General features: G+C 44.6%; 1 protein-coding gene across 2 annotated transcripts in view; it reads right to left on the bottom strand.

The window, feature by feature from the left end:
* CSMD1 (CUB and Sushi multiple domains 1) overlaps nucleotides 1-27030 on the bottom strand; it is a 2858343-nt gene that overhangs the window by 688164 nt on the left and 2143149 nt on the right. For both annotated transcript variants that reach the window (XM_077290057.1, XM_077290056.1), the window contains exon 24: nucleotides 6863-7054. In XM_077290057.1, the coding sequence (XP_077146172.1) occupies nucleotides 6863-7054 (192 nt within the window). The remainder of the gene's footprint in view (nucleotides 1-6862; nucleotides 7055-27030) is intronic.

Genomic DNA, 27030 nt, shown 5'->3' with positions numbered 1-27030 from the left:
CGCTACTGTGAGGGCCAGCGTTAGGGGCCCCATGCCCTAAGGGGCCCCTGTCCCAGGTCAATGATTATCTTTTACTTCCCCTGCATTTGTACTGCTCATGTATCTAAAGTAACATGCATGGTACAAACATGATCACAGGGAGTCAACAGAGAGAAGGAATGACAGGCCTCCAATCATAGTGCAGGGAGTGAGTCATGTGACCGCTCTTCAGCAGTCTGTGGTGGGGTGGGGGAAGGGAGGTCACTCACCCAATCCTGGCTGAGCGCGCTCTCCTTCAAAGCTCCTGCTTCTGAGACGTAATCAGGTCCAACAGCAGCCGTGACGCAGCGGGGCTGACTGTGAGCTGAGCTCACTGTCTGCACTCGTCTGCTTCTGACTGGGAGGAGCCTGATAACCGAGGAGCAGTACCCAGGACTAGAGAACACACTGGACACAGCATGTGGACTGATGAGTATCTTGGCACATGTCATTTACTATGTGATATGTCTGATCTGTTGCCTTGAATATATACATACAAGTATATAAAGCAATGAAGGTTCTTAAACTTGTATGTCTTGTTTATCCTGCAATCTGGACAGACACTGAAAACTGACATGTGATCAATAAGTGTCTTGGCACACAATTTATTTCATGAGTTTACAATAGCGCAAAGGTAGATCAGATCTGTAGGTGTGAATATACACATACTAGTTTTTTGAAAGTTTATTGCTTGACATGATAAAAATGAAAGACTGACATGTGGATTGACAAGTATCTTGGCAAATGACATCTATAATATAACGCTGGGAGCGTCACTCTGTCCGAAGCCTTTATAGACTGCGCAAGCGCCGGTGCAGTCTGGACCCCACAGAGTGACGCTCCCAGGAGATCACGGTATGCGTAAGCACTGAACGCACACCGCGATCTCCAACGGAGAAGCAGGGACGTGCCAGGAGGGTGAGTATGCTATATTCACCTGTCCCCCGTTCCACCGATGCGCGCTGCTCCGTCCTCCACTTCCTCTGCGTGTTCAGTTCAGAGGGCGCGATGACGCGCTTAATGCGCGCCGCCCTCTGACTGAACAGTCACAGGCAGAGGACCCAGAAGATAGAGCGGCATGCAGCAGTGGATCAGGGCCAGGTGACTATAGCAAGTGCCGGGGGCCTGAGCCAGCGGCGACTGCGGCACCTGACCCCCCACAGTGCACCGGTGTACCCACCTGCTCAGGCCCCCAGCACTCAGTGCCCAGCGACGATAGGTGAGTATGTTATTTTTTTTTTTTTTATTGCAGCAGCATACAGGGCATATAATCCTATGGAGCATCTTATGGGGGCCATCAACCATAATGGAGCAGCATACAGGGCATATAATACTATGGAGCATCTTATGGGGGCCATCAACCATAATGGAGCAGCATATGAGGCATATAATACTATGGAGCATCTTATGGGGGCCACCAACCATAATTGATCAGCATACAGGGCATATAATACTATGGAGCACCTTATGGGGACCATCAACCATAATGGAGCAGCAAATGAGGCATATACTATGGAGCATCTTATGGGGGCCATCAACCATAATGGAGCAGCATATGAGGCATATACTGTGGAGCATCTTATGGGGGCCATCAACCATAATGGAGCAGCATATGAGGCATATACTATGGAGCATCTTATGGGGGCCAACAACTTTTATGGAGCAGCATATGGGGCATATGGATGGGAGCAGAAAATTACAGAACGGTGGTGCAGGATGGGAGCAGCACATTACAGAACTGTGGCGCAGGATGGGAGCAGCACATGACAGAATAGAGCAGCACATGACAGAATAGGGCAGCACATGACAGAACGGGGTGCAGGATGGAAGCAGCACATGACAGAATGGGGGTGCAGGATGGAAGCAGCACATGACAGAACGGGGGTGCAGGATGGAAGCAGCACATGACAGAACGGGGGCGCAGGATGGGAGCAGCACATGACAGGATGGGGAAGCAGGATGGGAGCAGCGAATGACAGAATGCAGGCGCAGGATGGGTGCAGCACATGTCAGAATGGGGGCGCAGGATGGGAGCAGCACATGACAGAATGGGGCCGCATGATGGTAGCAGCACATGACAGAACTGGGGTGTAGGATGGGAGCAGTACATGACAGAATGGGGGCTCAACATGGGAGCAGCACATGACAGCATGGGGGCACAGGATGGGAGCAGCACATGACAGAACGAGGGAGTAGGATGGGAGCAGCACATGACAGAATGGGGGCGCAGGATGGCAGCAGCACATGACAGAATCGGGGCTCAGGATGGGAGCAGCACATGACAGAATGGTGGCGCAGGATGGGAGCAGCACATGACAGAACGGGGGAGCAGGATGGCAGCAGCACATGACAGGATGGGAGCAGCACATGACAGGATGGGGGCACAAGATAGGAGCAGCACATGGCAGGATAAGGGCGCAGGATGGGAGTGGCATGTGACAGGATGGGGGCGCAGGATGAGAGCAGCACATGAAAGGATAGGGCGCAGGATGGGAGCAGCACATAACCAAAATGGAGGCGCAGGATGGGAGCAGCACATGACAGCATGTGGGTGGAGGATGCAAGTACTACATGACAGGATGAGGGCGCAGAATGGGAGCAGCACATGACAGCATGGGGGTGCAGGATGGGAGCACCACATGACAGCATGGGGGCGCGGGAAGATAGTAGCACATAACAGGATGTGGGTGCATGATGGTAGCAGCACATGACAGGATTGGGGTGGAGTATGGGAGCACCACATGACAGGATTGGGGTACAGGATGGGACCACCACATGACAGGATTGGGGTACAGGATGGGAGCATGTGACAGGATGAGTGCTCAGGAAGACAGTAGCACATCACAAGATGGAGGCACACAAAACAGGATGGGGCTGCACATGACAGGATGGGGCACAAGATGGTAGCAGCACATGACAAGATTAGGGCACAGGATGGAAGCAACACATACCAGGATGGAGACCATATACCAATATAAATGCTCGCCACCTGGGCGTAGAACAGGTTCAATAGCTAGCTTATTATATGTAGGCAGACCAAAGCATAAAAAGATTTATCTCATCTGTGCGTAGGCAAATAAGTTTAAGAAACCATGTTGCTTTTCAGTTTTATAGGTTTTGCCTATCATGTGTTGTGAATTCTGCTCTTGGGCTCCCTCCGGTGGTTGTTGGTGGTAGTGCAGTTGTCTTGGGGTTGTAATCCAGGGCAGGTGTTTCTGCTGATTGCTGCTCTATTAGGTATTTAGGTGTGCAGGATCCATGAGTCAATGCCAGTTGCCCATTGTACTTGGAGGGATTGCATCTCTCTCTGGCTCCTCATGCCCAGCTGCCAATTCAACTAAGATAAGTGTCTGTTTTTTTGTCTCTGTGCACACATGCAGTGTGCTTTGCAATTCAGTGCTATTCATTGTGTTTTTGTCCAGCTTAGACTTTGTTTGGATTTTTCAGTCATGCTGGATTCTCAGGAGATGCAGATATACTTTCTATGTCTTTAGTTAGATGTAGTATATTTGTATTATCTGCTGTGGATATTTTTAGGATTTTAATACTGACCGCTTAGAATTCTGTCCTATCCTTTTCTGTTTAGCTAGAAGTGCCTCTATTGCTAAATCCTGTTTTTCTGCCTGCGTGTGTTTTTCCTCTTGTACTCACAGTCAATATTTGTGGGGGGCTGCCTATCCTCTGGGGTTCTGCTCTGAGGCAAGATAGAATTCCCATTTCCATCTACAGGGGTATTTAGTCCTCCGGCTGTGTCGAGGTGTCTAGGACGTGTTAGGTACATCCCATGGCTACTTCTAGTTGCGGTGTTAGTTTAGGGTTTGCGGTCAGTACAGGTACCACCTACTCCTGAGAAAGTCTCTCATGCAGCTCCAAGGTCACCGGATCATAACAATCATGCAAGCCCTATCTGGTGCATTATGTTATATATACATCCACTAACTTACATTAATATGGAGATCCTCTTTGGCTGTGGCCATTGCATTGATCATAGGGACGAAATGGCCACATGTTAGACCAGTAACTCAGGATCAATGATTGTACTGGCTGTGGTACGGACTCAAAGTGTAATAATATTTATCTTTTTGCACATTTTTTCACAGTTGCTTTTGGTGGATTTTTTGTTTGGACATTTTTAAAGTATCTTAATAAAGTTTATATTTTAGGGGATGAATATATTAGAAGTTAGTCCTGTTCCCTTGTAAAACTATATACTCTGTTATCTGAAGTATCTTAATGGCCAGAGCAGTATGGCAGGAAATGAGAAGCTGATACCAGAGCACTAGTAAAGAGAAAGAGGGGCTGGGCCAGCTCCCCGGATATAAGGGTTGTGTGGTCAACAGTTGCTCACTATGGGCCTGATTCACCATCTCTCCTGCCTTGATTGACATGGTTGACTTTTCCTACAGTATGTCATCCACTGTCTGTCCAGCTCTCGCATCTGCACAGAAGGGAACAGGAGCTGCGCAGGCCAACAGACTGGATGACATAGGAGACATCAGCCACATCAGTAAAGGCAGGAGGATGGCAATTGTGTGGTCAGAGGAGGCACTGAGCCAGGACCATATGCACTCATCTGACTGGACACTGCTTATTAGCTTACGAGAAGGAGGATTATTATCTTAAGTTTGTGAACCGCTGGAATCTTGCAGGACGGCTTTTAAATGTGGCTAAAAGATGGTGGCTACAGGTCTTACAGATTAAAGGGAGCCTGTCACCAGGCTGTCCCCATATAAGGTCCAGCCAGCATCAGTATGCCCCCATACAGTGTTCTAGAATGCTCTCTATATGTCCCCAATCCTCTATGCAAGCCACAAAAAAGAGCTTTTATTACACCAACAGAATGCGTGGACCGGGAGTTTCTAGTCTTGATCCGGTGCCTACCCTCTTCTTGTGATCGCTGTCCCGCTTCATGTGGAAGATGCTTCCTACATCATGCATTCAGTGTCCTCTATTGCACTCTTGTGCAGGCGCACTTCTCTTTGCCCTGCTGAAGTCAGAGCATAGTATTGTAGTGTGCATGCACCGGCTTTACTTCCAGGTCATTGGCGCCCTTTGGCCTTTCCCAGTGTATATGCACTACAGTACTTAGCTCTGCTTTCAGCAGCCTAGAGAGAAGGGTGCCTGCACAAGTGCGTGATGGGTGACACTGTGTGGATAACATAGGATGTGTCATCCAGATAAAGCAGTAATGGGGATGGTGATCTTAAGTCAAGACCAGCTATGCCTTGGTGAGCACCGTTGGTGAGTATAATGAGATGTCATTTTTATGCCTTGCAGAGGGGATTGGGGATAGATTTACAGCCTTCCATATAGAGGCTGCCTATGGGGATGCATTATGCTATAGAGGCTGTCTATGAGGGTGCATTATGCTGTAGAGGATGCCTATGGGGCTGCACTACACTATAGAGGCTGCATATGGGGGTAAATTATACCATATAGTTTTCCTATGGGGAGTGCATTATACTATAGTCTACCTACAGGGAGTGCATTACACTATAGAGTCTGCCTATGGGGAGTGCATGATACTATATGGAGACCTATGGGGAGTACATGATACTATATGGAGGCCTATGGGGAGTGCATTATACTGTATAGATTCTGCCTATAGGGAGTGCATTATACTATATTGTGGACTATCTGGTGTATTACACTATATTGAGGACTATCTAGTGGGCCATCATACAGTGTGGAGATTACAGTGAGGGGGCCATCATACAGTGTTAGAGCCATTGAACAGTCTGGGGGATATTAAGTGGTCAGTATATACACAATGAGTGGGCATTATACTGTGTATAAGCGAGCATCATATTGTGTATAGAGGAGCTGTACAGGGGGGAGACTCAGGACTTTATTGAATGTAAAGTGGGCACTTATTGTTATAGGGGAACTCAGGTTACTGTGTCTGTCAAAGGGGCACAGAGAAGACATTATTAATTGCACTTGCACCCGTCATTACTAGATTCTAGAGGGTTGCTGTAGAATTTAGAAGGCACAGAGAACCACACAGCAGGTGCAGTAATAGGGACACATAAGGCAGCAGCAGCTCAGTATTTGGGTATCAGCAGGATGAGGAGTTGGGAATAGTCCCATTGGTGATAGTGCTGAAAATGTGAGATGTGAAATATATCTTTGTTGTATTCTCTGCAGCTGAGTCCTGGCTGGAAGAATTTGCCATGTCGGTCTGGGCCAGATGGAAAAGATGTAATAAGTGAAAGAACATCAGCTGTAAGTCATTATCTGTAACTGTGCTGTGATCTCTTAAATGTTCTGTAGGACTGTTAATCTTTATGTAGAGATTATCTTCAGTAACAGCGCTATCATCTGCTGAGGTTCTCCTCCACTATTAGGGTGTGTCACCCAGCTGTAATCGAGGTTACCCTACTCAGAAGTTTCACCCCCTCTGATCCAAAGCCCTAGATATGCCTCTGACAAGACGGATTTCTTTACCCCAGGTATGATTTTAATCAGTGTAACAGTGGCAACATGACAATGCCTGTAGTTTACTTATCAAAATCCTGCTGACAGGTTCGCCTTAAGAGATCAAATGGAGATGCTGTTTAGAAACGAAAAGGAGAGATAGTATTTTTAAAACAATTATTTGTTAGAATCTGCTTTTTTTAGCAGTCTGTCAGCAGGCAAAATGGTGTGATGGCTAGAAACTAATAACATTTTTAAAAGATATATTACTTGTTTTCCTACCCTCTCAGGTCTTAGATTTTCCTATACTCTATTTCACCGTTTATGATGGAATTAAAATATTTTATGATGAGTGAGTTTTATCATACTCTGTTCACAAGCCCTTTAGAAAATAAGACATGGCATATATATGAATGTATAATATTACCATTGCATGTTGGCAGAGGCTTATTCCACACTCTCCGATCGCCACTTAAACATGTCAGAATACTGCTGCCATGCATTGTATATCCAGGATTGCAACTATACATAATAGTTGTATCAGCAAAGTGACCTTCATCACGTATCTTATAGCCATAATTTGGTATTCCTGGATGTTCACATTTTATAAGGTCAAAACCTGCAAAATAGAATGATAATATTTATAATAATAGGAAAGCATCTAGCAATATAATGATATAATGGAAGTCATAGTCAATCAGAACATGCGGTAGATGGTTATATTGTCAGGCACACAAAGGATTCCCTAAGTGTCTCCTGACTAATGTCCCAAGAACAGTGAATGAGCAGACCCATGGAAGTTCAGGGTCGTTAATTTTTACTGAACTTTAGTCCAAAGTGCAGTTTGGATACCAGAACTGTACTCTTACTTGAATCTGAACCCCATAGAAATCAATGGAGACCCAAACTTTGGAGCTGAAAAATATCTCTCCCTCTCCTCCCCAGACTTCCGAACTGTAAAACGGACTTCCAGGAGAAATCCATGTTCGGAGTTCTGCACCGGACACCAGGAGTCTGGTACGAACCCTGAACTTTACAGTTCAGGTTCACTCATCTCTATCCAAGAATCTAAATGATTAGTACCATCATTACCCGGTGCAGACTGGTCTATGGAAAAGATGGTTAATTATTCAATAAGGCCCTAAAGTAACACATGAAAATCACAATTTGGAAGCTACCTGCAGGCTCCATCGCTGTTAATAACCCCTTCCTACCTCTGAACAGTGTAGATGTTCAACACATTTTAATTTACTTTGGCAAAATGACATATTATTGTAGCACCTGGATTCAGTATTAACATAGCATGGTCTGCCTTCCAAAAAGTACCAACAAGTCTGTTTCAGTCCCACTCTACTCAAAAGCAGTAATTATGTACAGTAATGCATTTTTTTCCAATCCTTTGGTTGTTGTTTTTTCCGGATCATCTTTTGGGAACAACAACTCATAGCATGCCATGACAGGATCTTTGCTTGCGCTATCATTTTCTGGTGCCAGCTGTTTTATACAGCTGACTTAAACGGCTAACATTCCACCATAAAGACTGTGATTGAGATAGCTATGATTCTAACTATTTCTAACAATAATAATTATATTTATATGGCCCCAACATATTCCGTAGCACTTTACAATTAAGAGGGGTCATGTGTAAAAAAAACTAAAGGCATCACAAAGTAACACATAGTTCAACAGTTACAGGAATAGTGAGGGCGCTGCTGGCAAGCTCACAATCTATATATTTAACCCAATTTGATGCTGAAGTCAATAGCAATTGCGGCACCATGTCATAATAAAAAGTAATATTTATATTGCAATGTCACTGCACATGCTTCCAACTAAATTCTGAAAAAAATATGACAGAGTATTTTATGTATTTTTCCTCAATCCCCCTAAAAAATATAATGATGTTTAATGCTAAAAATGGAGCTATGTAAAAATTAAATACTAATCCTATACAAAATTAGCTCACATTCTGTACAGCTATATTGGTAGAAAAATGGGACTTCCAAAAAGAAGTGATGCAAAATAATACATTTTCAAAAATCTACCTTTGCTTTCATTTATAAGTAGTACAATGTGAAATTAACTAGACAATCTGGTATGACCACAATCCTAGTAATAATTCATGGAATAAAGTTATGCTATTTACATCACATTGTTTATAGCAGATTTACTATACTATTCCATTACATTGTAGCATTGTTGAACCCAGAATCAATTTGTTGATGTGCCCCATTCACAATGACTGTTCCCCATTAATGGTATTGTCACATTAACTATAATGACTTGGGATCAGGAATAGAGTCCACCAGAATTCCACCTATTTACAGTGTGTCAATATCAACAATTACTCTTTTCTAGACTGGAATTATATTAAATATAGCCTAATTAGGTATGATCATGAACTAAAAAACATGTATACATAGTCTACGTGTGCGATCCCCAACCTGTGGCCCAGTAGCCACATGCAGATTGTGGCCCATAATGTGTGGCTGTCTGCCAGCTTGGTACATTAGGACCAGGTCTAGCAAACAGTTAGGAAAAACATGTCTCCAGATGTTGACTTTGGTAAGTAGCCGTGTATAGAAGAGCAGGATTTAATATGCATATACTGGTTGGTGGCAAGGGAGGATAAACATGATAAATTGGTGATGTGCTTGATGTAGGTATGCTGTAAAGGTAGAAGCAAAGCAAATGTGGCAACTACAAGTGGGGACCAAACTCCCTATGGTGAATATAGTCATGCAACGTGGGATACAATGAAACTTAACTTTTAATAAGGTCAAATAAAATACACTATAAAATACCAGTAAAACAAATAGCACTTATGACACAGAATTGATATAAAAAATGCTCATGACGAAGACAGTGCAGGTAAAAGAAATTGGATAGATCTCATCAGTGTATTTGGAGATCATCCATTGATGACAGTGCTGGAGGAAGGAGAAGGGAATAAAGATTCTGTCCCTATTGACCAGTGTTATGTCCCATGTGAAGAACTCCTGCCCTAACAAGGGCAGTACCCCAGTGAAGCCCTATAGATAGCCCCAACCATTCTCTACATGTTTTGTTCTTCTTGCATAGACCTCAACAGGTTAGAATGTGACCAGGTGGTAAGTACATATAGAAGTTAATTAATTAAGTAGTGCAGTGGCATAGGTACTCAAAAGGCCATTAAAAGTTTTTCTTACAGTGTGCCTGATAGCCTCTAGGCTGATACACGGCACACAGAATCTTTATTCCCTTCCCCTTCCTCCAGCGGTGTCTTCAATGGGCAATCTCCAAAGACATGAGTGAGATCGCCCCAATTTCTATTACCTGCACTGTTTTTGTCATTAGCACATTTTATTTATATCAATAGTGTGTCATAAGTGCTATACATTTTACAGCTATTTTGATTGTGTTTTATTTTACTTTATTAAAAGTTAAGCTTTATGGTTTCCCATGCTGTATAACTACTGTATACCTTCAGGGTAGAAAGTGAAAACCCTTGGGGATGTAAGTATACTATCTATAAGAGAGAGAGCACAAGATCTTGGTGTGATTTATTTGGGGAAGCTTTGGCTGTCATTTTGGTGATAATGAGGGACTCACTACTGAGATGGGTGGTGACGCCCTGCATCTAGCTTTTGACCCTCTCTAAGAGCTGCATGTGGCTCTCAAAGTAAGAAAGGTTGGGAACCACTGGTCTATGCAATATATGATCTGAATGGGCTAAAAAATAAGATATTGGCATTGTAAAATACACATGACTATAAAGGAAGCAGAGGAAGCAGATGTATTTAAAGGGTTAAAGGGGTTGCTCTACAATGAAGGATGCAAATGATCTCACACAGTTCTCAGACATGTGAGTGCAGGATGTGCGTTTGCTATCACTACACATGCTTCAGCGCATTCTGTGAGAGCTGGGAGCATCTCACATATGATGCGCACTCTGAAGGTGAGGAGGGGAGGAGGTGGCGAACTCTTTTTTATGATAACAGAAACTGCGCATGTGCGGCTAGCTGATCGTCCACTGGGATGGACGGATAGAGCTCGCAGATGGAATAGCACCATGGGGACCATTTCAGAAGATGAAAGTTATTTTATGAATGTTTCATAATTTTTAATAACTGTACAGTACAAAACAAATTATTTACACATTTTCTGCTTAACTAAATATATTCTTAATGACAGCACAACCAATTCAAGTTTTGATATCTGATGATATTAAAATGCTCCTTTGCCACAAAGTTCTCCCCCAATAGAGAAATTAAGTATGGTAGATGTGGTGTCATGTTGTAAATTTTTAATTGTTTGAATTACATACTTTTATTCTGCTGTAATTGTTTCTTTTCAAGTCAGTTTATACATATTAATTATTTTAAATCTTGACACTATAAATATGGGTTGAGAAAGTAAGAAGCTATAAATGTTCATTCTAAACATTGCTCAATAACTCCATTGTAAATTAGAAACAAAGGAAAAGTTATATAGACAAACTGCACATGTAAACATACTTTTTCTGATCAGAGAATTAATCATTTGCCTACTGATATGTTAATATATTTTATCAGATCCAGGAGTTCGAAAACTTTGGAATAGCCATAAAATTGCGTGACAGCTGTCACCAACATTACAATTATCTAGGGTAATTATTCATAACTATAATTTAACAGCGATTTTGCGAAAGGTAATTATTTGTTAGAGAATTGAAATAATTTAATCAGCATTACTGCGTAATAGATGCAGAAGAACAATTACTTTGACAATGATCAGATAAGGAATTAATCAGATTATATTCATTGTATATTTCTGGCCATGAAATTGTTTTATCTAGCATAGAAGTTCTAATGCAAAATTCCCAGGTGTAATCATTCTTCTCAAATTAAAATGTAATTTATAACATATTGAGCATGTATTTTCACCAACATATTATTCACTTCTTGTTGTACTGTTGCATGTCTATGTTGTTTTAAAATTATTATATTTACCATTAACCATTCTCTGTTCCTATACCTGAGGTATATTTTCTTTATGGCAATTTGGTTGGGAGATGGCATCATAATTGTGAGATCAACAGCAGAAATAAGGCCATATTACACTTCAATGTCACTGCAATAATTGCTGGGATCAGAGTTAACTCTAATGTTGATGCTTAGGCTAGGTTCCCATTGCGTTAATGGGTGAGCGCTAAAGGACAGCGTTGCACGGTGAAATTAACACCGTGCACCGCGTCCGTTAGCGCTCCCATTGCCCGCAATGTTAAAGCGCATTGCTAGCGCGTGTCATTTTCGGCACGCGCTAGCGATGTGCCGGTCTTTTGTAGCGTGCCTCGAATGCTGCTTGCAGCGTCCGCGGCGCGCCCGAGGTCCATTCCCCACTCTCGCAGATCAGGGATCTGCGAGAGCGGGGACGTTTAACGCGACCCCTTAAAAGACATTGCGTTATCGCAATCCGCTAGCGCTTAGCGCAAAATGGATTGCTCTAACACAATCTGAACATAGCCTTAATCCTGAGTAGAGATGAGCGAACCTTTCAAGGTTCGGTTCAGATTTGCCAAATGGACCTCCGTTCGTTGAACTGGTCACCGAACAGTTCGATGAACGTACCCGAATGCCATTAGACTCAATGGGAGGCAAAAACAAAGACACAGACAACAGCTTAAGGGGTGCTAAAAAGCTTCCCAAACAGTTAAATTAGGTGCAGACACCAGGAAATTGGCATCAATTGACCCAAAGTAGAAATTTGCAAATGGCACAACAGCAGTCAGTTATGAGCCATGCATGAGGTATCAAGCTCTGGCCCAGCATTGGAATTGAAGTTTTATTGAGGACCTGGTGGTTAAGGGAATGGTGTAAGCCTTCTTAGCTGGGAGACCTCACACCTCCATTTTTTTTATTCCAGCCACACTCAGTTAGCACAAACATTAGTTTTACAGACTACTATTGGTAGAAAAATGCAAAGAAGGTAACACTGGTAGTTGACTGAAATTAAGTGTAGGCCTGCCTGTCTGTCTGGGAGACCTACTTACATGGTCAACCCACCAGATGGAGACCCAACTTTGAATCTCCACATTTCAAAAAATTATTGTCACACACCACTTAAGTGGCATCAATTTTCACACAGTAGAAATAGTATAATAGGACTCTGAGACACCTTCCACCACAGGCAACCCATCAGATGGAAATCCAATTTGGAGTATCCACATTTAAAAAAATAATTGCTACACACCACTAAAGTGGCATCAATTTCCACAGAGTAGAAATATTTTAATAGGCCTCTGACACACTTTCCACCACTGGAAACCCACCAGATGGAGGCCCGACTTGGAGTTTCCACATTTCAAAAAATAATTGTCACACAGCACTAAAGTGGCATCAATTTTCACAGAGTAGAAACAGTATATTAGGCCTCTGACAGACTTTCCACCACAGGTAACCCACCAGATGGAGAACCAACTTGGAGTCTCCACATTTAGGGTGCCGTCACACTAGCAGTATTTGGTCAGTATTTTACATCAGTATTTGTAAGCCAAAACGAGGAGTGGAACAAATAGAGGAAAAGTATAATAGAAACATATGCACCACTTCTGAATTTATCACCCACTCCTGGTTTTGGCTTACAAATACTGATGTAAAATACTGACCAAATACTGCTAGTGTGATGGCAGCCTTAAATTTGTAACATCAGCAGAAGTAGCAATAGCTAGCACAGAAGATACGACAAAGATGGCACAGACTGCAATAACGCAAGATCAATACATGACAATAAAAATTACGCCATCGCATAGTCTACCCAATCTGCAACTGGGGTGCAAAGGTTATCAGAATTCGATCACTTATTCATTTTAATGAAAGTTAGGTGGCCTACACTTTAAGGAACAGTCAGATGCACTTATCCATCAGGACACCGCCAGCAGCGCTGAAGACACATACTGAGAAGAGATGGGTGGACACCTGGATGTTCGGGCCTGGCGAGTTTAGCTGAACAGTTACAAAACATTTTGGTTCAGGTAACAGAACAGTAACCGGACCCAAACCCAATCCTTGACCCCATTCACTTGAATGGGGGCCCAAACATCCAGTGTTTGCCACACTGTCATGTGCTTAACAGTGCGGCAAACACTGCTTCTGATCGGTGGTAAATTCATCACCACCAGTCAGACAGCCACAGTTCTCATTGTGCCAAATGACAGCGTGAGAACGCAGCTGGGATTGGAGGTATAATATTTACCTCCGGTCATTGGTGTCTGTTAATGGGACTACTGCTCCCATCAGCTGCCGCCTGCTGCCGATAATAACAGCAAGAGGAGGAGCAGCTAATGGGAGTATTCATCAGCTGTCTCCTGCCCTATAAATTAATAATAAAAAAACTGCCATGGGTTCCCATGTATTTTTAATAACCAGCCAGGCAGGGCTGTAACCCTTAGCTGTCAGTTTCAGCAAGGCTGGTTATCAAAAATAGAGGGGTCTTTATGTCATATTTTGTAATTATTTAAATAAATAATTTTAAAAAATGCCATCTTGTCCCCTCCAATTTGACAACCAGCTTTGCTAGAGCAGACAGCTGGGGCCAGTATTCTCAGGCTGGTAAGGGCCATGGATTTTGCCTAAAAATAGCAGCCCACAGCCACCCAGAAAAGGCACATCTATTAGATGCGCCAATTCTGGCACTTTGCCCAGCTCTTCCCACTTGCCATATAGTGATGGCAAGTGGGGTTCATATTTGTGGGGTTCATGTCACCTTTGTGTTGTCAGGTGATATCAAGCCCATGGCTTAATAATGGAGAGGCATATATAAAACACCCATTCATTACTAATGCTTTAGTTATATTGTAAATAAAGACACAGCCAGAATAAAGTCTTGTATTTGAAATAAATAAAAAATCAGGAGATGCAGAGGATTACGAGCCTCTGATGCTCATGGAATGCAATGTGTGAACAGGTGTCAGTTGGGTGTTTGGAAATTTTTGACATGGGGAAACAAAGGTCATTGGGGTGCCACCTCTAAGGATTGTACTGTGTGTGATGTTAAGGTGGAGGAAGAGGAGGAGAGGCCTCTTGATGCAGCACTTACCATCCACTCGACCACATGTGTACAGCTAAAGAATGAGCTATCCAAGTGTGGACCCTCTGGGTTGTGATACCGAGCCTCCGCTGGGTAAGCTGGTCCTAGTAGCCCGACCCCTATACAGGGACTGTCAGGGACAAGCCCAGAGGATTCAAATACTATGACAGCTGGTACTGAGAGGGCAACTCAAAGGACTGACAAAGAAAGAGTAGCAGTGCAAGAGGGCAGACCAGCAGGATAAGGAAAGGTAGTACAAGGGAATCCAGAACACAAAGGGTAAACACTTAAGGAAAAGGAGACCAGGCAAGCCTGGAAAAGAACCTAGGATGGAGTGAAAATGGGTGGGAGGCACAAGAAGAAAGACCAGGGTTAACAGGGTATCTATGGACCACCAGGAGCAGGGATGGCAAGAGGCACAATAGGAAAGACCAGGGCAGGCAGGGTTAACGAGATTCAGAGACCACCAGGAGGAGGGACAGCAGGAGGCACAAAAGGAAAGACCAGCACAGGCAGGGTTAATGGGATCCAGGGATCACCAGGGGCTGGGACAGCAGGATACACTGTAGGGAAAGCAAGGGACAGCTTGGTAATACACCATATAAAGGAGCACAATGGAGACCTAAGCTAAAGGAACAAGCTCCATAATCAGACACAGCCCCAGGGAGGAAATACGGAGAAATATTCTGCATGTACCTGCTATCGGTGGAGAGGCACTTCTGAGTCAGGTCATGTCAGCTCAATCAAGTGCAGGGGACAAGCGCGCCTGTGACCTAAGCCGACTCGGGGGCACACGCACACACCGGAACTCAGCAGTAGGCAGGATAACAGGGAGAGCCGGAGAGGAGCGTGCATGCCCCGGACCAGCAGCATACCAGGATGATAGAACAGCCGCAGTGTGGTGAGTAATGGCAGAGTGGTGGGACCCTGCCACTGTAACAGTATCCCCTTCCATTACACCCCCTCTTTTTAAGACCGGAAAAGAATCTTTCCAAAATACGGGGCACATTGATGTTCTCGTGGGGTTCCCATGACCTCTCCTCAGGACCAAAACCCCTAAAGTCAATCAAAAAGAAAGTCTTTCCCCAAACCTTTTTCATAGCTAGGATATCCCTTACTTCAAAAACATTCTCGGTGCTAACGGGTGCAGAAGAAGCACAGGGGGAAGAATGAAAGCGATTAAATACCACAGGTTTACGAAGGGAAAAATGAAAGGCGTTGGTGATATGAAGCGAGGCAGGCAACCTCAACTTATAGGCCACATCATTAATTCGCTCCAAAATCTCAAGAGGTCCAATAAATCGTGGTCCTAATTTGTAATTCTGATGTATTTGAACGAGAGCCAAACTTTGTCGCCTGGACGAAGAGGAGGAGAATCCAAGTGCCTTTTATCCGCATAGCTCTTCATCCGATTACTAGCTTACTCCAAGACACATTTGCTCTCCTCCTAAACCTTGATTGTGATTATTATAAGCAAATTCGGCCCAGGGAAGAAGGCTGACCCAATCATCTTGATGAGCGTTGATAAAATATATAGATAAGATAGGACATTAACCCCTTCACGACCTTGCCTTTTTCCATTTTTGCGTTCTTGTTTTTCGCTCACCTCTTTCCCAGAGCCATAACTTTTTTGTTTTTCTGTCAATATGGCCATGTGAGGACTTGATTTTTGTGGGACAAGTTGCATTTTTCAACGACATCATTGGCTTTAGCATGACGTGTACTAGAAAACAGGAAAAAAATTCCAAGTGCGGTGAAATTGCAAAAAAAGTGCAATTCCACACTTGTTTTTGTTTAGCTTTTTTGCTAGGTTCACTAAATGTTAAAACTGACCTGCCATTTTGATTCTCCAGCTAATTACAAGTTCATAGACACCAAACATACCTCGTTTACATTTTATCTAAGTGGTAGAAAAAAAATTCCAAACTTTGCTAAAAAAAAAATGTGCAATTTTCCAATACTCGTAGCGTCTCCATTTTTCGTGATCTGGGGTCAGGTGAGGGCTTATTTTTTGTGTGCCGAGCTGGCATTTTTAATAATACCATTTTGGTGAAGATACGTTCTTTTGATCACCCGTTATTACATTTTAATGCAATATCACGGCGACCTAAAAGCGATGTTTAGCGATCAGGTTAATCCTTCTTTTATTTATAGATCGGGCGATTCTGAACATGGTGATACCAAATATGTGTAGGTTTGATTTTTTTATTGTTTTATTTTAAATGGGGCGAAAGGGGAGTGATTTAAACTTTTATATTTTTTTATTTTGTTCATATTTTTTTAAACTTTTTTTTACTTTTGCCTTGCTTCAATAGCCTCCATGGGAGGCTAGAAGCTGGCATAGCCTGATCGGCTCTGCTACATAGCAGCGATCATTAGATCGATCCTATGTAGCTGAATTGCAGGCTTGCTATAAGCGCCGACCACAGGGTGACGCTTGTTGTGAATTCGGTTTGTGGGCTCCCCCGGTGGTCTGTTATGGTAGTGCCTCTTATGTGCCTTCCTCCATCTCTGATTACCTGTCGCCACCCTCTAGGGGAGTTTCCTATTTAAGGCTGCTTGGCTGTTAGTCATATGCCGGCCAACAATGTGCTAGTAGCATTCTGTTGCATTCACCTGCCTCAAGTTCCAGTTCAGCTAAGTTGAATTTTGTTTCTTGTTTTTGCTATATTTGTCCAGCTATCTGCAATGTGACTCTTCAGTGCTGGAAGCTCTTGTGGACAGAAAATTACTACTCCAGTGGCATGAGTTGTCACTGGAGTTTAAAGTAATTTCTGGATGGTGTTTTTGAATAGTGATTTTTAGGTCGACCGTGAAGTAACACTTTCCTGTCCTTCTGCTATCTAGTAAGCGGACCTCACTGTGCTAAATCTGCTGTTCATCCTACGTATGTCATTTCCTCTGAACTCACCGTCAATATCTGTGGGGGCCTACTATCATCTTTTGGGGTTCCTCACTGGAGGTAAGGCAGGCCTGAATATTCCTCTTATAGGGGTAGTTAGATCTCCGGCTGGCGCGTGGTGTCTAGGGCATCGTAGGTACATCCCCCGGCTACTGTAAGTGTTGGGTCAGGTTCAGGTCACGGTCGACCTTAGTTTCCATCACCCGAGAGCTAGTCCGTTTTGTATTTTTATTCCCCTGGTCATTGGGGTAACCATAACAGTTTGGCCGGCCTGTAAAAAATCTATGTGTTAAAATATGCACTGAAGCAGGAAGGAGGAGAAAAGGTTTTTTTTTTTTTTTTTTTTTTTTCTGTGTTTGAAAGTGCACCTTAGTTTGATCATTTGTATTCCTTGCTTAAACTGCAGTCTTCAGCCTTTTTTTTTCTCCTCTCCTCTTAACCTCTGAATGCTTGGGTTACACCCATTTGAATATGGATCCACAGAGTTTAGTTGCAGGTTTGAATAACCTTGCGACAAAAGTACAGAACCTACAAGATTTTGTTATACGTGCTCCAATGTCTGAACCTAAGATTCCTCTGCCTGAATACTTTACCGGAGACAGATCCCGGTTTTTGAGTTTCAGAGAAAATTGCAAATTGTTTTTGTCTCTGAGATCTCACTCTGCTGGTGATCATACTCAACAAGTTAAAATTGTTATCTCTCTACTGCGCGGCGACCCACAAAGTTGGGCATTTGCATTATCGCCAGGGGATCCTGCGTTGTTAAATGTAGATGCGTTTTTTCAGGCTTTGGGGTTGCTTTATGAAGAGCCTAATTTGGAGATTTTGGCTGAGAAAGCCTTGATAGTTCTTTCCCAAGGGCAAGATGAAGCTGAGATATACTGCCAGAAATTCCGTAAATGGTCGGTGCTTACTAGATGGAATGAGTGCGCTTTAGCAGCTAATTTCAGAGAAGGTCTCTCTGATGCCGTGAAGGATGTCATGGTGGGGTTCCCTGTGCCTGCAGGTCTGAATGATGCCATGAAATTGGCTATCCAGATTGATCGGCGTTTGCGGGAGCGCAAATCTGTGCACCATATGGCGGGGTCTTCTGAGGAAAAATCTGTGCACCATATGGCGGTATCTTTTGAGCAAAAACCTGTGCACCATATGGCAGTGTCTTCTGAGCAAAGACCTGTGCACCATTTGGCGGTGACCTCTGAAAAGGCATTAGAGCATATGCAATGCGATCGTGTTTTGTCTAGAGGCGAACGTCAAAATTACAGGCGCAAAAATGGATTGTGCTTCTACTGTGGAGATCCAGCTCATGTTATATCAGCATGCTCTAAACGTATAAATAAGGTTGATAAAAGGGTTGATAAATCTTTTTCTACAGGTACCTTGCAGTCAAAATTTCTTTTGTCCGTGACATTGATTTGTACCTTATCATCTGTTACTGTGAATGCTTATGTGGATTCTGGCGCCGCTCTGAGTCTCATGGATTGGTCCTTTGCCAAGCGTTGTGGGTTTGATTTGGAGCCATTGGAAGTTTCTATTCCCCTGAAGGGTATTGATTCTACACCTTTGGCTAGCAATAAACCACAATATTGGACACAAGTGACTATGCGTCTTACCCCAGACCATCAGGAGATTATTCGTTTCCTTGTATTATATAACCTACATGATGTCTTAGTGCTTGGATTACCATGGTTACAGATTCATAATCCCGTCTTGGACTGGAAATCTATGTCTGTGTTGAGCTGGGGATGTCGGGGTATTCATGGGGATGCACCTTTGGTTCCTATTTCTTCATCTACTCCCTCTGAGATCCCAGCATTTCTGTCAGATTTTTATGATGTCTTTCAAGAGCCTAAAGTTGATTCTCTCCCTCCTCACAGAGAGTGTGACTGCGCTATTGAATTGATCCCCGGTAGTAAGTTTCCTAAGGGTCGCTTGTTTAATTTGTCTGTACCTGAACATACTGCTATGCGGGAGTATATCAGAGAATCCTTGGAAAAGGGTCATATTCGCCCCTCGTTGTCTCCACTAGGGGCAGGATTTTTCTTTGTAGGTAAAAAGGATGGTTCATTGAGACCTTGTATCGACTATCGACTTTTGAATAAGATTACAGTTAAATACCAGTACCCGTTACCTTTACTGACTGATCTGTTTGCCCGTATAAAGGGGGCTAAGTGGTTCACTAAGATCGATCTACGTGGTGCGTATAATTTGGTGCGGATTAAGCAGGGGGATGAGTGGAAGACCGCATTTAATACGCCTGAAGGCCATTTTGAGTATTTGGTAATGCCTTTCGGTCTCGCAAATGCCCCTTCCGTTTTTCAGTCCTTTATGCACGATATTTTCCGTGAATATCTGGATAAGTTTATGATTGTGTATTTGGATGATATTCTTGTTTTTTCGGAGGACTGGGAATCTCACGTTCAACAGGTCAGGAGAGTTTTTCAGGTTTTGCGAGCTAATTCTCTTTTTGTAAAGGGCTCAAAGTGTAGTTTTGGAGTTCAGAGAATTTCCTTTTTGGGATATATTTTTTCCCCTTCATCTATGGAGATGGACCCTGTCAAGGTCCAGGCCATTTGTGATTGGATGCAACCTACTTCTTTGAAGAGTCTGCAAAAGTTCTTGGGTTTTGCTAATTTCTATCGCCGATTTATAGCGGGTTTTTCTGCCATTGCTAAACCTTTGACTGATTTGACCAAAAAGGGTGCTGATGTTGTTAATTGGTCCTCTGCGGCTGTGGAGGCCTTTCAAGAGCTTAAGCGCCGCTTTTCTTCCGCTCCTGTGTTGCGCCAACCTGATGTGTTACTTCCGTTCCAGGTTGAGGTGGATGCTTCGGAGATCGGAGCAGGTGCAGTTTTGTCGCAGAAAGATCCTGACTGCTCAGTAATGAGACCATGTGCGTTTTTTTTCCCGAAAGTTTTCGCCCGCTGAGCGAAATTATGATGTGGGAAATCGGGAACTTCTGGCCATGAAGTGGGCGTTTGAGGAGTGGCGTCATTGGCTTGAGGGTGCTAGACACCAGGTGGTGGTCCTCACTGACCACAAGAATCTAATTTATCTTGAGTCGGCCAGGCGTCTGAATCCTAGACAGGCGCGCTGGTCGTTGTTTTTCTCCCGATTTAACTTTGTGGTGTCATATCTGCCTGGGTCCAAGAATGTGAAGGCGGATGCCCTCTCTAGGAGTTTTGAGCCTGACTCGCCTGGTGATTCCGAACCTACCGGCATCCTGAAGGATGGGGTGATATTGTCAGCTGTCTCCCCAGACCTGCGGCGTTCTTTGCAGGAGTTTCAGGTGGATAGGCCTGATCGCTGTCCGCCTGGTAGACTGTTTGTCCCTGATGATTGGACCAGTAGAGTTATCTCGGAGGTTCATTCTTCCGCGTTGACAGGTCATCCTGGAATTTTTGGCACCAGGGATTTGGTGTCTAGGTCCTTCTGGTGGCCTTCTTTGTCTCGAGATGTGCGCATGTTTGTGCAGTCTTGTGATGTTTGTGCTCGGGCCAAGCCCTGCTGTTCTAGGGCCAGTGGGTTGTTGTTGCCCTTGCCTATTCCTAAGAGGCCTTGGACGCACATCTCTATGGACTTTATTTCTGACCTTCCGGTTTCTCGTAGGATGTCTGTCATCTGGGTGATTTGTGACCGTTTTTCCAAGATGGTTCATTTGGTACCTTTACCCAAATTGCCCTCCTCCTCTGAGTTGGTTCCTCTATTTTTTCAGAATGTGGTGCGTTTGCATGGTATTCCTGAGAATATAGTGTCTGACAGGGGTACTCAGTTTGTGTCTAGATTTTGGCGGACGTTCTGTGCCAGGATGGGTATCGATTTGTCTTTTTCGTCTGCATTCCATCCTCAGACTAATGGCCAGACTGAGCGAACTAATCAGACCTTGGAGACTTACTTGAGGTGTTTTGTGTCCGCTGATCAGGATGATTGGCTTGACTTTTTGCCATTGGCAGAGTTTGCCCTTAACAATCGGGCCAGTTCTGCCACTTTGGTTTCTCCATTTTTTTGTAATTCAGGGTTTCACCCTCGGTTTTCGTCCGGTCAATTGGAGTCTTCGGATTGTCCTGGAGTGGATGCTGTGGTTGATAGGATGCATCGGATTTGGGGACAGGTTGTGGACAATCTGAAGTTGTCCCAGGAGAAGACTCAACAGTTCACTAATCGTCATCGGCGTATTGGTCCTCGTCTTTGTGTTGGGGACCTGGTGTGGCTGTCTTCTCGATTTGTTCCTATGAAGGTCTCGTCTCCTAAGTTTAAGCCTCGGTTTATCGGCCCTTATAGGATTCTGGAGGTTCTTAATCCTGTGTCCTTTCGTTTGGACCTCCCAGCGTCTTTTAATATCCATAATGTTTTCCATCGGTCATTGTTGCGGAGGTATGAGGTACCGGTTGTTCCTTCTGCTGATCCACCTGCTCCTGTGTTGGTTGAGGGTGAATTGGAGTATGTGGTGGAAAAGATCTTGGACTCCCGTGTTTCCAGACGGAAACTTCAGTATCTGGTTAAGTGGAAAGGTTATGGCCAGGAGGATAATTCTTGGGTGACAGCATCCGATGTTCATGCTCCTGATTTGGTTCGTGCATTTCATAGTGCTCATCCAGATCGCCCTGGTGGTTCTGGTGAGGGTTCGGTGCCCCCTCCTTAAGGGGGGGGTACTGTTGTGAATTCGGTTTGTGGGCTCCCCCGGTGGTCTGTTATGGTAGTGCCTCTTATGTGCCTTCCTCCATCTCTGATTACCTGTCGCCACCCTCTAGGGGAGTTTCCTATTTAAGGCTGCTTGGCTGTTAGTCATATGCCGGCCAACAATGTGCTAGTAGCATTCTGTTGCATTCACCTGCCTCAAGTTCCAGTTCAGCTAAGTTGAATTTTGTTTCTTGTTTTTGCTATATTTGTCCAGCTATCTGCAATGTGACTCTTCAGTGCTGGAAGCTCTTGTGGACAGAAAATTACTACTCCAGTGGCATGAGTTGTCACTGGAGTTTAAAGTAATTTCTGGATGGTGTTTTTGAATAGTGATTTTTAGGTCGACCGTGAAGTAACACTTTCCTGTCCTTCTGCTATCTAGTAAGCGGACCTCACTGTGCTAAATCTGCTGTTCATCCTACGTATGTCATTTCCTCTGAACTCACCGTCAATATCTGTGGGGGCCTACTATCATCTTTTGGGGTTCCTCACTGGAGGTAAGGCAGGCCTGAATATTCCTCTTATAGGGGTAGTTAGATCTCCGGCTGGCGCGTGGTGTCTAGGGCATCGTAGGTACATCCCCCGGCTACTGTAAGTGTTGGGTCAGGTTCAGGTCACGGTCGACCTTAGTTTCCATCACCCGAGAGCTAGTCCGTTTTGTATTTTTATTCCCCTGGTCATTGGGGTAACCATAACAGACGCTCACAGCAAGCTGGCATCAGCAACCATAAAGGTCTCAAGGAGACCTCTGGTTGCTATGCCGATGCATCGCTGAGCCCGAACATGTGACGGGGGTCGGCGATGCGCTCATTTCTGGCCGTGCGGCCGGAAGCGCCGGTTAACTGCCGCTGTCAGCATTTGACAGCGGCATTTAACTAGTTAATAGCGGCGGGTGAATCGCAATTTCACCTGCCGCTATTGTGGGCACATGTCAGCTGTTCAAAACAGCTGACATGTCCCAGCTTTGAGGTGGACTCAGCACCGGAGCCCACATCAAAGCAGGGGATCCAAAAGTCTTCAACGGCGGGAACGTGGAGAGACTTAAGGGAGCCTCGGTAATAAGCCTGGAAGGTTTGACAATATGCAAAGGCTCCTCCTCCATTTTGGAAGACTGGTAGGATCTAAACATAGCATCAGCCTTAATGTTCTTAGTGCCGGGCCAGAAGTGGAAATCTAAGTCAAAATAGGCAAAGAAAAAAGACCATCTGGCCTGCCGGGGATTGAGCCTTTGAGCGGATTTGATATAAACCAGATTCTTATGGTCCATGAAGATTAGCAAAGGATGCATGGCCCCCTCAAATAGATAGCGCCATTCCTCCAGTGTCAATTTTATAGCAAACAGTTAACAATCTGCAATAGAATAATTGCTGTCAGATGCAGAAAATGCCTAAGAAAAGAAGCCGCAAGTGATCAATCGGCCTGATGACGACTTCCAGGAAATTATTGCTCCCGCTCCAATGGAAGAGGCGTCAAATTTAAGGATGAATTGTCTGCTTGAATCCAGCCGGCGAAGCACAGGAGACACTGCAAAAGATTGCTTCAGGGTCAAAAGGTGTCTTCAGCCTCAGGAGACCAGACATTGGGATTGGCTCCTTTACGGATGAGAGACAAAATGGGCATGGCCAGAGAGGAGAAATGAGTAATGAATTGTCTGTAATAATTTGCGAAACCAAGGAAACACTGGGTTGCCTTAGTTCCGAGAGGTCGTGGCCAATTGAGAATGGTGGATACTTTTTCTGGATCCATTCTCCAGCCGGAGTCAGAAATAATGCATCCAGGAAAAGGTAGAGAAGTCTGTTCGAAAATACACTTTTCGAACTTGGCATATAGGCGGTTCTCCCTCAGACGCTATAGAAATAGCCAAACATTCCTCCGATGAGATGAAAAATCAGGAAAAAAAATGAAGGTGTCATCCAGGTAAACCACAATGCAGCAGTATAATAGAGCCCAGAAGATATCGTTAATAAACTCCTGAAAATCTGTGGTAGCATTGCAGAGGGCAAAGGGCATGAGCAAATACTCGTACTGTCCATCCTGCGAATTGAAGGCAGTCTTCCACTCATCCCCGGAATGAATGCGGATCAGATTGTAAGCACCACGAAGATATAGTTTGGTGAAAATCCGAGCCCCTCTTAAACTATCAAAAAGTTCCAGAATAAGTGGCAGAGGGTATTTGTTCTTGACTGTGGTTTAGACCCCTGAAATCTATACAGGGATGAAGAGAACCATCCTTCCTTTTAACAAAGAAAAACCCAGCACCAGCAGGAGAGGAGGACTTCTGAATGACCACTTAGCCAGATTCTCCTGGAAGTATTCAGACATAGCCTGAGTCTGGGTAGGTAATGAGGGGTAGCTTCTTCCTCTGGGAGGAGTAGATCAAGGAGTTAGGTCAATCGGACAGTTATATGGCCAATGAGGAGGAAGACTCTCTGCCTCCCTCTTGTCGAAGACATCAGCAAAAGACCGATAGACAGCAGGTAGACCAGTGGGAGCAGAAGAGGGCCGAGAGGAATCTGCAGGGCGAAAAGATTGCAGACATCGTTCTTGGCAGAGTTGTCCCCTTTGGAGCACATCACTGGAATGCCAATCGAGGATGGGTTCGTGTGTTCTCAGCCAGGGAAGACCAAGAAGGAGCATGTGTGAGAGCTTAGGCAGAATGTAGAAGGCTATCTTCTCCTGATGCAGGGCTCCTATCTGTAACTCCACCTCCTCTGTGATCATGGTGATTGTCTCCTCCTGCAGCAGTCTGCCATCGACTAATGCAAGCAAACGAGGACTTTCCAAGGGAAAAACTGGAATCCAATATTTATAAACTTCTTTGAGCCTAATGAAGTTCCCTGCCGGGCCCGAATCAACGTATGCCAACTCAGAAAAGTGACCTGGGAAAAAAATCACTTGGGCGTGTAAGGTTAGGGGTTGAGAGGAATCAGACACACTTAGGGAGGCCTCTCCTGCCTGACCTAGGTGGAGGCATTTCCCAGCATTTCGGGACAGGAGCAACAAAGATGAGATCCACTTCCACAGTAGAAGCATAATCCCTGCAAGAGTTGCTTCCACCGGCGTTGCTCCGCCATCTTGAGCCAGTCCACCTGCATGGGTTCAGGTGCAGAGGCAGGGGTAATTATGTAGAATCACGGACTGGGGAGCCTGTGAAAAGTAGTGGAAGGTGAAGAAGAAGATGGAGTGGATCTCCTCTCTCTACCCAACTCTCGAGAGCGCTTCTGGAAGCGCAGATCAATACGCGTAGCAAGAGAGATGAGATCCTCAAGGGAAGAAGGAGTATCTTGGCCTTCAAGCTCATCTTTTATCTTGCCAGACAAACCACGCCAGAAGGCCCCAACCAGCGCCTCATTGCTCCAGCCTAATTCCGAGGACATGGTGTGAAAGCGGATGGCGTATTAACCGACCTTGAGGGTGCCCTGATGATGATTGAAGAGAGCCTCAGTCATGAAAGCCAGCGGTCCATGCTCATCGAACACCCTGCGGAAAGTATCCAGAAAAATTGGCAGCTGAGTAAAAATAAGGTCATCGTGCTCACAGAAAGGATTGACCCATGTCAGAGCCTCTCCCTCCAAATGAGAGACCATAAAAGCTATCTTAGCAGGTCAGTGGGATATTGTTGGGGAAGCAATTCAAAATGCAAGAAACCCCTGCAAAGTTTGGGGTCTCTGCTAAATCTCAGCAGCTTTCCGAGGCGGGTGGGAGGATTAGGTACCAAGACCGGATCAGGATCGCGAGGTGCGACCTGAGTGGAGGCAATGCAAACAGACTGGAGATTATATAACCAGTCATCAACCAAAGCCATATAATTCAGCATACGAGATTGTGTGTCATGTTGCTGAGTTAGTTCCTGCTGGAGGTTGACCAGCTGAATGGCATTGACAGGGTCCAAGGCCTGTAAAGAGGACAAACGAGTCTCCAAGGACTGCATGAAGGTCATAATATGATTCTTATTCTCACGCAAATAAGCCAAATCCTTTTGTGCAAAGAACAAGGCACCGGCGGGGTCCATGCCCTGATTATTCTGTAACGCTAAAGAATGAGCTATCCAAGAGTGGACCCTCTGGGTAGTGTTGAGCGATACCATCCGATACTTGAAAGTATCGGTATCGGATAGTATCGGCCGATACCCGAAAAGTATCGGATATCGCCGATACCGATACCCGATACCAATACAAGTCAATGGGACACCAAGTATCGGAAGGTATCCTGATGGTTCCCAGGGTTTGAAGGAGAGGAAACTCCCCTTCAGGCCCTGGGATCGATATTAATGTGTAAAATAAAGAATAAAAATAAAAAATATTGATATACTCACCCTCTGACGCGCCCTGGTTGTAACCGCCAGCCTCCGTTCATAAGAATGAGCGCTTGAAAGTCCTTAGATGACGTTGCGGCCTGTGATTGGTCGCGGAGCCGTCACGTGACCGCCACGCGACCAATCACAAGCCGCGACGTCATCTAAGGTCTTTCAAGCGCTTGAAAGACCTTAGATGACGTCACGGCTTGTGATTGGTCGCGTTGCGGTCACGTGACCGCTCCGCGACCAATCACAGGCTGCGACGTCATCTAAGGACTTTCAAGCGCTCATTCTTATGAACAGAGGCTGGCGGTTACAACCAGGGCGCGTCAGAGGGTGAGTATATCAATATTTTTTATTTTTATTCTTTATTTTACACATTAATATCGATCCCGATACCGATTCCCGATACCACAAAAGTATCGGATCTCGGTATCGGAATTCCGATACAGCAAATATCGGCCGATACCCGATACTTGGGGTATCGGAATGCTCAACACTACCTCTGGGTCGTGATACAGAGCCTCCCCTGTGCGAGCCCAGAGGATTCAAATACCACCACAGCTGGTACCAAGAGGGCAACGTGAAGGACTGACAAAGAGAGTAGCAGTACAAGAGGGCAGACCAGCAGGATAAGGAAAGGTAGTCCAAGGGACTCCAGAACACAAAG

This window comes from Ranitomeya variabilis, chromosome 2 (genome assembly GCF_051348905.1).
Source record: "Ranitomeya variabilis isolate aRanVar5 chromosome 2, aRanVar5.hap1, whole genome shotgun sequence".
Classification (NCBI taxonomy): domain Eukaryota; kingdom Metazoa; phylum Chordata; class Amphibia; order Anura; family Dendrobatidae; genus Ranitomeya; species Ranitomeya variabilis.
Note: the sequence above shows the minus strand (reverse complement) of the source record. Positions and strands in the feature narration are given on the sequence as shown.